General features: G+C 34.8%; 1 protein-coding gene across 9 annotated transcripts in view; it reads left to right on the top strand.

The window, feature by feature from the left end:
- The window catches only part of LOC141440517 (uncharacterized), a 75175-nt gene extending 63564 nt beyond the window's left edge, over positions 1-11611 (top strand). For 7 of the 9 annotated variants that reach the window (XM_074105050.1, XM_074105049.1, XM_074105052.1 and 4 more), the window contains exons 2-3: positions 6084-6209; positions 9018-11611. In XM_074105050.1, coding sequence (XP_073961151.1) covers positions 6084-6209; positions 9018-9235 — 344 coding nt within the window. In that variant the 3' untranslated portion in view covers positions 9236-11611. Of the gene's footprint in view, positions 1-1740; positions 2168-3347; positions 3785-6083; positions 6210-9017 lie in introns of those variants that run through there. The other 2 variants (XM_074105048.1, XM_074105047.1) reach the window with 2 other exon arrangements.
- The last annotated feature ends 1297 nt before the right edge of the window (positions 11612-12908 follow it).

Genomic DNA, 12908 nt, shown 5'->3' on the forward strand with positions numbered 1-12908 from the left:
GATTGCTTATTGATTAATTCATCGTCATCATTATTCTTATCAGGCATAAGACGTCCACTGTTCAGGCACATAGGCCTCCTATATAGACCTCCAGTTGCTTGCGTTCACTTTAACCTGGTCATCCATCCGTGTTGTTGGTGGATGTCCAACGCTGCGCTTGCCAATCCGCGGTCTCGATTCGAGAAGTTTTCGCCACCAACGGCCATTGATTAATTAAAAACATTATTATTAATAATTTGTTTTAGTTTTCATCTAATACCTTTAAACGAGCAATTCTTGTGTAAACTAGAATTACAAGATACAGAATTGATTAATTTTATATATATATATATACAAGAATTGCTCGTTTAAGGGTATCGTACGGAGGTATAACGTACATTCGGGGATCTCGGAAACGGCTCCAACGATTTGGTACGTAAGGGTTTTCGGGGATGAAACATCGATCTAGATTGGTCTTAGGTATCTATGGGAAAACGCTTGTTGTCGAGTTTTAGCCCCAGCGAAGCTCGGTCGCCCAGGTACTTATTATTATTATATGTCTTTTTGATGTAGGTATTTTAAGTTTAGGTTAGTTTTATTTTGATTGATATGTTTTATAAAAGTTTATAAAAGTATCACAGTCATCATCATTGTCATATCAGCAAGGAAGACGCCCACTGCTGGACATAGGCCTTAGTCTTGTGCTTATCGGCTCCAAAGGCTTCCTTAAATCATTATTAGATTGTGTATCCTCCTTGCGGAAGCCATCATTTCGCCTTTAAGTACGTGGTCGCTACTCCAGAACCTTGTAATGGTTTTTTTATCCGTCGGCTGAATACTGTGAGTAATTTAATTACTAAGATCTTGTAAACGTATTCTAGCAAATAAAGTTTTACTTACTTACTCATTGGTTCAGTGTTAGTTTCAAAGGTATTACTGTATATCAAAATAAACACAGATAGGCTTTGTACATTTATTCGATAAATGAATTGAAAGAACATGGATAGATGATGTCATTACTCTATGGGTGGGTTGTTTTATTGAGGCTATAAGGGAAGAGAAAATTTTAAATTTGTTGAGTTTAGAACATAAAGAAATTTTATGCAGGATGTCTTTTTAGGTCCAAAAACTACATACCTTTAGTCTACATTGTTAAGGTTTGAAATATTATTTCACTAGCCTGTTGCCCGCGACTCCGCCTGCGTAGAATTCTTTTATCCGTATCCCGCGGGAAGGAACAAAACTATCCTATTTCCCGGGATTCAACCTATACCGAATTCCATCGAAATCGGTTAAGCGGTTTAGATGTGAAAACGTAAAAAACAAACAGACTTACAAACTTTCGCATTTATAATATTAGTGGGATAATACTCAATGACACAGGAAGAAAACGTGCTCCTGTTTTACATTACTGAAACTTAAATGACATTGTATTATCTGTAATTGACCCAATAACGACAAAGAAGAATCCCGTTGTGTACAATTTGTTGTCTAGAAATATATTTACTGATATTAACACGATATCAATACATGATCATTCTTATAAATCTAGACATGTCAATGATAAAATCCACTTTAAGATAATTTAAGATCGCATTGTGCAAAGGAAAAGATTTGCAACGCAATAAGCAAGAAATGGACGTAGAGTTTCAAATTGAATAAACTTTCTAAGCATCTAGGATAATACAATAAAACGAGGTATTAAATATTCACCAGTATGTACTACAGTTTCTGCAAAAACTAACGAATCGCAAAAATGTTACGAATAAAGTGTTTGATTTATTGAATCGAAATTGAATGCAACAAGTAAACACAATACACTTGAAATATCTAAAGATCTGTGTGTTGAAAATCATAGAAACTTGCAATTGTTTGTAAAAAACAGTTATTAAAGTTGAAGAAACAACAAAACAAAATTTATACTGTTTCAAATTGAAACAGTTGATAAATTTTTGAAGAGAAAAGGCCAGTTTGAATAAAAGTGTACATCAGTGATTCAAAATGGTTCCTCGATCAGAATTCGAAGTTGAACTGGCAGAAATGGTTAACGTTATTGACCACCCAGAAAACCCTGACAGTATTGGACCTGGAACAGCTATATCTTTGGGAGCTGCGGTGTATTTGTCCGTATTCTGTACCTTGCTGATCATGTCCTTCCTGATTATGTGCATAAGAATGTCTTACTTAGGTAAAATCTATTTTGTACCTTTATGTGTATGCATAATCGCTCTGAAGCGATAAGGTCATCTATTGCTTACCTAGTAATTTTCTCTCTGTGTCCTGTTTTCTGTATGCCATACTCTTGTGGTGTTCAATTTTGTGAAAAAGTATATAAATAAATAGCAATGAATATGGATTCATTATTGACATTTAGGTGACAGACAAGTTCATCTATTGTAAGAACCGCCATCATTTTTAGCTGTATATTTATCATATTTACACCATATTATTCACAGATTTCCTACATAAATTCCGAAAAAAATACTTCTATCTTCGAAGCAATACAAATGGTGTATGTAAAGTTTCCAATCCACACTAGACCCGTATAAGAACTGCAGCCTAATCCCTTTTAATCTGATAGGAGGGCTGTGCTCAACAATGGGACGTGCATAGGCCGTAGAGTATGATGGTCTAACACTTAGGTCCTAAGGGTTCGAACACCATACCCTACGGCTTAGGAAGAAGAAGATTAAAATCCATGCCTAAACAGCATCTTTTTACATGTAAATGTGATCGTTTTATTTTTTACTATTTCTGTTTATTCTTTTTATACAATTTTACGCCGCTTTGGTTTGACTTCAGTATAACGTTGTAATTTTTTTAATGATAAATAAACAGCATATGACAATGACGATTAACCACGAAGTTACTAATTCCTGAATAATGTCATTTGTGTTTTTGATATCAATTTCATTTCGACATTCTAGGTAGTTAAATTGAACAAATCATATTTAACCACATTTTTTTTTTTATAAAAAATATTTATATAAAATATATATTTAATATTTATATTTTATTTTTTTATTAAAAGATTAAACTGGGAAGTATCTACAGTATTCTACAGTAACAGTTTCATTAAATCTTGATTATCGCTGTACTTACAAGATGTCATGCTGATGTGGTAAAATAAATGATAAAACGTAATAAATAAATAAATCGGTAGTAAAACTTAATCAAAATCAAGTTTTAAAATTAGACAGAACTGATCCGAGTGGGCATTTTTGCTAAAGATTAAAATTATGTTAAGAACCATTTTGTTCTTCAGACGCGTGTGTTATGAAATGGATTGTAAAAAGCAGGTACCTCTTAATCTAGCGATATATGGTGTCAACTCATCAAACTGATAAAGATATCACCAAAAAACTCAACCACTCACACTATCTCGAAGTTTTTACTCCAATGTGCCAAGTTTCGGTGCGTCTAGTGAAAATGTAAAAGTGTAAAATCAAAACGGTGATCTTTTAATTACAAAACGGAGAACATTCTGATGATTTGTTGACTCAAATTGTCTTGAGTGGTTAAACAGAAAACTCAACCGTTTTTAAATAAACGGCTGCAGTTTGAGATGTATAAGAAGCTGGCCATTTATTGATTTAAATAATGGCGCCTATGTTTGGTGAGCCGAATTATTTCTGGTCAAACGAAGATTTGACTGACGAAAGGAATTCGAGTTCCGAAGAATATAACGACAATCTTGTAGAGAGAGACGGTGTGAGAGAAATGGCGTTCTGGTATATGATTATGCTGGTGCTGATATTCCTCATCTGGCTTTTGGTGTTCTTCTGCCTCAGGATGATAGCGCTAAGTATTTATTCGTTATCCAAACTCTCTTATTACTTACGTTTTATCAGAAGTAGGCACGCCGACTTTATGCTTAGTGATCGGTTCCTTAGAAAGTACTAACTTTTATTTACTTGGTTTTAAATTTTTAATTTTTAATAAAATTGGTTGAACTGCGGCGATTGTGACTATCTATTGTCTAACACAATTGGAAGTACTATAAAATTCAACATTTATTTCTAAGAAATGGTAGGGATGAAGGTTAAAAGAAAACGCACCTTAAACAATACGGTTTTTAGAAAGCAGTAGCTGGTAGGAATGTATAACCTCTGTTCCTTATGTACTATTCGTGTAAGGTTTTGACTGCTATTATCAGCTTGTTCAGCGTTTCTTTTGTTTTTATATCAATAATAGTAGTGATATACTCAAAATAAACTATCATCTTTAGTTTATTGGTCTGTTCATGGGTACTGGCAAGATTATTTACAGGCGGGCGGGGCGTATCTTGGATCTGTATCAAGGGGGTGCATTATATCGTTTTATTTTTCTGAAGCTTAGTCTTGTTCTAGGGGTTCTTTCTTTTATTTATACCAGGGAGATATGCGCAAAGTGCACTCCATTTACCCTCACCCCAGCGCCCATGAGTTTGTCTGTGTTATGTCAAAACATTAGAACCTGCTGATTAGGTACATCTGTCAATCTAAACAAATTCAATTTTTAATGTTTGACAAAATTTTCAGAATCGATTGGGAGAATCATGTTCATGTTTGATATCTTATCCAAATCATATCTTTAAGTTATGTTATGGATGTTTTTTTTATTTAAAATCGAGTATGCACGTCATGAATACGCACAAGGAAGATAAACACATTGTTAAAGCCGCAAAAGGATAAGCTCTAAGAGGCATAAACTAATGTCAACTTTTATTGCCCCCTTATCCTTTTCTCACGATAACATTATTACAATTACACCGTTACGTCGTCGAAATAGGGATGCAAATGGCCTGACCGTATCGCAACGTCGTTCTTTACTACATATTAATAGTAGATAAGTTTTAAGGCAGTTAATCTCAAAGATAATTAAATGCCCCACGCTGTATTAATAATCATACTTTTAGATTATTAAGTATTGAGATGTGTATTTGAACAAACGTTTTTTTAAGAAGTTCCGTTTTAAAATTGACGTTTTTATGAACTCGGTTCAAAGTTGACGTCTTTTTGAACTATTGAAAATGGATGTTCAGGAAGTGACTGGGAGACTTAAACCATAATTATGATAGTGAAATTAGTGTGACATTTAACGAGTTTGCTAAATATTTAATTTATTCAGTGCTTATGACTATTATCATAGTTTTTATAACGATCATAATTCGTGTTGTGCAAATAGGTACTTATTTATTGTTTTATTTTCATTAAAACAATTTTAAGCATAAAAAATATTAGTGATCTATAATTACAGTCATATTTAATGCAAATAAGTTTCGTTTTTATTGAAGTAAATCGAGGTCGTATTGTCTAACGCGCTGACGTTCGCGATCGCATCCACCATCTTTTTCTACCCTCGTCTTTTACCGTGTGATAGAAAGAAGCGGTGAATACGATTGTGATTCCGAGTGTGTTAGATAATAAGGCCTCAGCTCAGTTTATTTTTAATGAACTTTTTGATTATCAAGTAATCTTAACTGTGTACGTAACAATTAGTTTTTGATGTTGATTTCATTTTTATGCAAGCAAACACCTGCATGTAAATGATTTATATTAATTATAGTGATTTTTAGATAAGTTGTTATGAATATATATTTTTTTACTCATCTAGCATAGTCTTATATTTACTAAAATCAGTGTCCAGTCACCAGCAATAGTATATTTCACAGCAGAGCGTGCAAAAATATCTAACACGTATCAGATATTTAGGCTTGTTGTGTCAGATATTGGTGCTGGTGACTGTACATTGTTTAGGGCAGCTTGTATGTAAGAACTGTGATTTAATTAATTCTTATTTTTATTGAACCCTAAGTTTAACTGGTGCCATTTATCGAAACTATTTCAAATCACAACTTAACGTTCCAAATTCGCTAGAATGACGTAAAAAAATTATTCACTACGTGTATTTTTGTTTTCTTAGCAAAAACGCTCGCTCATTGTTGTTGCTGTCGTTTATAGAGCTCTTGTTCAACGAATTTGTTATTTTAAATGAAATAAGTTTTTGGTTGCGCTGGCTAAAATTAGCACCTTCATATTTTAGTTGACGGTACCGAGCGTGCTTAGTCCAATTGCACCAAAAGCAGGTAGTTTGATGCTCACAAATTCTTTTTTTAATTCCAGGGCAGAAAACGCGCACGCCAGCGCAGAGGAGAATGTACGCGGGCTCCCGGGCACGACCGTCGCTTTCACAAACTGAACCCACTATATACGTCAGCCCCTCCAATTTGCCCCCACCTCCCAAATATGGTAAGTCAAGTTCAAGTTAAGATATCTCAACATTGCCAGATTTTAGAAAGAAAGAAAGATTTTTTATTTCGGTTCCATTAGTACTATTATCTTACTGTATCTAATAAAACAACAACTAAATTGAGTGGTAAAACAAAAGGACACACAAAGCGTTGTACAGCAACGCTAGTTTACTGTTGAGCCCCAACATCAACTAACAAATTAATAAATGAACTAGTCCACACAGTATAGACTAATTCATTTGTTCCTTTGCTTTGGTCTTTTCCAGTCTCTAGCTCATATGGTTTAGGCTGTGCGTTGATCGTTCGCCAGTCAGCTACATTACTCTTTTATAGGTTTAGAAGACAGGGTTGTTTATCACTTCCTGCCACGTGGGCGAAAATATTAAGAGATCAATGCCTTCCATGTCCACGGAGGTCAAGCACCTATATCATAAACGTGGTGGCGATAATTGAATATGATAATTCGAAATATATCACTAACACAAAGATTCCTGTGTTTGGCTGGAATTATTGTGTTAGTTCCTGTCATCTGTTGCCAGTTGCTTATGAAATCGGGGCCAGATTGCAGAATTCCTAGTTTTTCTTTAGAGGGTTCCGTACACATTTATAGGTATGTAAGTAAACGGGAATCGTGTCTTGAAGATATTTCTCGCTTTTTCCGAGTGATTTAATACATCCGGTGTAAGCAGAGCCCTACTCTTAAGCAAAATGTACGCATTGTGGGGTCAGATTATATTGGTAATTGATATTTACAGACAGACAAAAAATCAAGATTTTTCAGACATTTCTAGTTGGTTGTGTTATAATAGCTACCTTCATACCAAATTTCCTTTAAAGTTTTGATTCCCTTGCGAGTTTCGAAAATTTGCGGAAATTTGCAGCATAAACGGTTGCATCTTTTGATTACGGTTTGGCTTAGAAGTTTGATTTTTTCACAGCTCTCCAAGGGACAGTAGACCTCAGTATTTGACATAAATTTTAGCTAGATACCTCCACGCGTTCCCGAGAAAAAGGGTCTTGACAGACAGACAGACAGAGACAGACCAAAAAGTGATCCTATAAGGGTTCCGTTTTTTCCATTTGAGGTACGCAACCCTACAAATCGCTTCATTGACTGCCTTCAAATGCGTTATTGGCACAGAATTGCAAAGCCGATCTGACAATTTCGCTATCACAATTAAACGCATCGTAGTTCAAGGCACTCGTAAATTCTTACAGCAAGTGGTCAATATTAAATGTGTAATAGTTGACTAACTTTAAATTTTCCACTGACTATCATCAATAACAAAAACATTTTTTTTATCACACTTGCTTGTCAATGGTGTTATTCCATGCTCTATACTAAAGGACAATGGCCTTAATTGTTCTTACGGGAGTTATGGATTTACGAATAGTTTTTCCTCCCCAGGGAGTTATGTATGACTTCAGTTTTAGAATTTGTAAACAAGTTAGAAGGTATGTCATTTCAGAATAAGGAGGTTTCAAGTCAGCCAACTTTTTATTTACATTTTTAAAGCTAAGCTGTAAGTAATCCAATTTTACACCACAAAACTTATATACGCGTCGTGAAACTTCGTAATTTGCATATTTTAAATATAATATCAAATTGTTTTGCATAATTTTAGTAAATATTTTTTTAAATGTTGACTGATTCTGGCCGTATGATCATTCGAATTCTAAACTAAACATGGTTCTTATTTTTATTTTATTTTTTTGTTCGACTGGATGACAAAGGAGCAAGGGGTATTGCAGATGCGTTGCAAACCTAGAGGCCTAAGGTGGACTACCTCAAGTGCCAGTAATTTCACCGGTTGTCTTACTCTCCACGCCGAAACACAACAGTGCAAGCACTGCCGCTTCACGGCAGGATTAGTGAGCAAGATGGTGGTAGCAATCCGGGCGGACCTTGCACAAGGTCCTACCACCTGCAATCTATGGTAGTCGAGTCGAGAAAAGTGGCAATTAGTATTGGTGGGTTATCCATTTGTTTTCTTAGCGTCGTTGGCTAGAGCTGTGAAGTGTTTAGACACAGAATAGTTTAATTTTTTATAATTTTTTTCCTCGCAATGTGATAAAAATCATTTTATCACGGGCAGCAAGGGGATAACAAACTCGAGTCATTAAAAACCCTCCACCTTCGACGTCGGGCTTCTAACCCTCGTTAGTAATCCCCCTTTTACGGTCCTTAATGCACAATGTACTATAATGCAAGCTCAGAACGGTAGTTATAAAGGTCAAGAGAGGAAGCCTTAGCCCAGCTATATAGGCTACTTATGCTTAAATAATAAATACCAGATGATTTGTATTTTTTTGTATTTCTTCATATTCATTGTGATGGTAATCGAAATGAACAGCACAATAGAATACTTATACAAATGTTGTTTGCAATTAAGTAACATTTTTATCAATTAACTTTGTCTCTTGATTGCTTATCTACTAAACAATTTCAATTTTATGGAATACTAGCCGTTCCCCGCAACTTCGCGTAAATTTCGGTTTTTATTATACCGCGGGAACTATGCAATTTTCAGGGATAAAAACTATTCTATATCCTTCCTTGGGGCTCAAACTATATTGTATACCCAATTTTATCTAAATCGGTTGAGCGGTTTAGACGCGATGAAGTAACAAACAAACAAACAAATAAACAGACAAACTTTCGCATTTATTATATTGGTGGGATCATTTGCAAAGTGCAAGGGTAGGAAATAAATATTCTACAACTCTAAGTTATACCTGCGTAGGATCATAAGAGCACAAGCAAAAACTGTTCAGTAAATAAAACATTTTTTTTTCTCAATTCCAGAGTGCCTAGCGCCCCCAAGCTATGAAGAGGTAGTGGGTATTCACTACCCCCAATACCAAGTCCAGCCAATCACTCAACCCATAGCGACCGCTATGTCGCAGAGCACCAGCAACGCTAACGTCACAAACAGCGTCAACGTCACCAACGAGTCCCCCCCCACGATCATCACCGTGACGTCCGAGGCGCGAAGAACGTCAGTACAAGTAGCTGCGTCATGAGATGACGAACTTAACCTCGTAAAACCCAACGTCCTAAATTTAGGACATACGTCAAACCAAACATCAACTTTCACATTGATTGATTACGAGAATAATTGCAGGAAAGCGTCACCGAACGTTTTTGAACGTTGTTTTTAAAATAACGTTTTCGAACGTCGTTTTTAAGATAGCGATATCTTACGATGTTTTGACGTCCATTACAATGTTATCTGTTTGCGATCAATTTAAAAGTGCAATATTAATTTTAATTATCTTCGGTGGTATTTTCAGTTTGAAGATTACCTCGAGATTATAAACATTCCTTTGCTTGATTTTATTTAACTGTTTGCATGTATTTTTAGTAAGTAGATCTGTGATTTACTTATTCTTATTATTGCATGCTTATACTTCGTTTTCGTTATTATTCTTATAATAAATTTAAAATACTGCTGGTCAGTAACGGAACAAATTAGGGGTCTACGCTAGCTGAGGCGGTTTTCACGGAGCGGGTGCATTGATAACCTAACCGACAAAATGTCGGAAAAACCCCGACATTGTCACTTCAAAGTTCAATATCTCGAAAACGGCTGAACCGATTTTGATGAAACATGCCTAAGAACCATCGCTAGAAAACCTGCTTTCAAATTAAAAACGAATTCAAATCGGTACACCCGTTTAAGAGCTACGGTGGCACAGACAGACAGACACACATAGCGGCCAAACTTATAACACCCATCTTTTTTGCGTCGGGTTTAAAAATACCTAGAATGAGCAGCGCTAAATCGCGTGCGACGTATTGTACTGCGCAGTGCACCCGCGCCAGCTAGCATAGGCCCTAAGTACATTTGATACTTTTCAAATATGAGAAGCAACCTTTATAATTTATATACCTTGTGATACTAGAGTGCCAAAATCATTTACCACAAGAAATGTTAATAAAAGAAATTCTTAAGATCCAGATAGGAAAAATACTAGACGCTTGCTTTTGTATATGAAATAGGCTGGCAAACAATATTATAGTGGTCAGACCCACTTGGACGCCTAAAAGTTACAGATTATTTGCAAATCTTAAGCCGAGTTTAGACTTGCAAGAAAAATCGTGCAAGTTGTAATACATTGCGAGGCCGTAAAGCCAACGAGTTTGTGGTGGTCAATCGAGCGCCGCAATGTAATGCAACTTGCACGATTTTTCTTGCAAGTCTAAACTCGACTTTAGTCCGACCATTACCACTTACCAGCCAAATATAAAGCAATAATAAAACTACTTCTATTTGTCTTACTTATTACTTTGTAGCGTCTAAAATAGTCTGTTGTGGGTGAGCACCAAAAAAATGCACAGCGTTAAAGCTATAGTCTTGCGAAAAAGAGTAGAAATTAAAAAGTGGCAACACTGCAGTGTCATCCCTTTCAAACCCTGTCAAACCAAAAAAGGAGGACACTACAGTGTTGCCACTTTTTAATTACTACTCTTTTTTTGCCATATACGTAGTTTTTCTATTAACTTTTTCCATTGTGACACGAAAATTAGTCATACATTTGTATGGCTAATTTTCGTGTCACAATGGAAAAAGTTAATGGAAATTATAACTACCAGCTAACGCAGTATACGTGCAACTTTTTGGTCTCCACCCTTGTGCTTTCTGCTGTGTAAGTCGCCATTTCAATATTTTCTGATAGCTCTATTTGAACAATATCTAAAACGTGTAGCTAATTATTAGTATTATTACCTATCTGGGATTTAATGTTCAACGATAATATCTACATGATCAAACCAATAAATTTACCAATCCATATTTGTTTTACATGAGGACGTAAGACTGAATTGGTTTCGTAAAGGTCATTCACATATTGTTTTAATAAAGAAAAATAAGTATTTATCAGTAATTATTCGTAATTTACCCTGCCTAAATATACCTAGACGAAGATTATGAAAACTAGCATCACTTTTTAATGTTTCTCGTCACAGATTATGACGTGACCAGAGCTAGTCGTCGTTTTCGTCATATCTTATGACACTGCCATAAGTTAATGCCAGTCGTCGTTTCCGTGATTACTTATGACACTACCATAAGTTAATGCTAGTCGTCATTTCCGTCATTACTTATGACACTGCCATAAGTTAATGCTAGTCGTCATTATTTCAGTTAATCTGTCGTGAAAATATACATTCCTGTTACATAATTTTGTACAAATTACGGTACATAAAATGTAAATATACTTTTATATAAAAGTACTTGTGCCTTCGCGTACAATTTAAGTAAGTAGAAAAATAAAATGTAGGTTAAGTTTGTTTTTATGTTATATACAAATAAAATTTATAAAATACCTAGACTGTGGGTGATGCAAGATAAAAACCTAAATATTTATGAAAATAAAATAAAAGGTTGTTATTACTTATTTGCAGTGTTTGTTTATTTACCCAATCTCCAGGCCAATAATCATCTTATAACCGCCCAAATGCAGTGTAAATAGAATCACTAAATATATGCGATCATTTTTAATCGGTGATCCAATGACAAGTATATGGCGGTGATCAGGTACCACTTTTTAACCGACTTCAAAAAAATGAGGAGATTATCAATACGGTTCTATTTTTTTATAATTCAGTAATTGATAGTGGTTAAAATTAAGTCACACTTAGATGTAAGCGCAGAATTTTTTCTTTAATATATTTTCTTTCGAAAATAACTTTTAACGGAAATTCTTTAGCACCATACCCTACTAATGTTTAGGTCTATGGTCTCATAGATCTAACTAAACATTAGTATAGGTAGAGTCATTCACGATGACGCGTGCCGTGGTTCTTATTGAAATGTCAATAATGTCTAATTTTGACAAAATCACGCGTCTTCGTGGATGGCACTAGGTATAGGGTGTGCTAAAGAATTTTTATCTTACGAGTTGTATGTGTGTATGTAGGTACAACGTTTTTAAACTCAACAAGAAAAAAAATACAATTGGTAAAACTTTTATAAAGATGTCACAGTCAGTCGTAAAACGTAAAATCTACAACATAATAATTAATGTACGATTATCATTGTATTCGGTAGTTATTGGTTTTAAAAAGATAATTTATTAGTTGTAGGTAATTAATTAAACAATGAGCTCAACTTCAGCTGTTCATTAATATTTTTCAATTCCTGATCACTGATCAAAAATTATACTGTATAATCTTATTGTGTGCACACTGACGTCGTGAGTCATGGCAAAGCGTAACAGCAGAATTTCGCATCTTTTCGTCATGATTTCACAGATTGTGGCGTTATTTTTAAACTCGGGCTTTAACCCTTAATAAGGCCATATTTTTTGGAGCATACTACCACAGAATCAAAAGCAGCTATCGAATACATACCTGACAAAGGATGTTTTTGAAGCTAGTAGTATTTTCAATAATTACAATGGATATTGTAACTTATAATTTATACAATAAGATTGAATTTCCAACTCAATGCATGTGGTCGCTAAATCGCCTCTACCTTTTTAAGGGTAATCAACTAAACTACATGATAGTAAAATATTTGCAGCGGACCGACAAATTTAGCTTTCTGCCAAGTATTTTACTTAGCTGTCATTTTTGGATTTGTACCAGCCAAGTGACAGTAAATCTTCTTAACTTTATTCTATAGATTTAGCCATTTAATATTTCATTACCTCTGTATGGCCTAAAGCATTAATCATTAACATTGCACACTCA

The sequence above is a fragment of the Choristoneura fumiferana genome, chromosome 22, assembly GCF_025370935.1.
Source record: "Choristoneura fumiferana chromosome 22, NRCan_CFum_1, whole genome shotgun sequence".
In the NCBI taxonomy this organism is placed as follows: Eukaryota; Metazoa; Arthropoda; class Insecta; order Lepidoptera; family Tortricidae; genus Choristoneura; species Choristoneura fumiferana.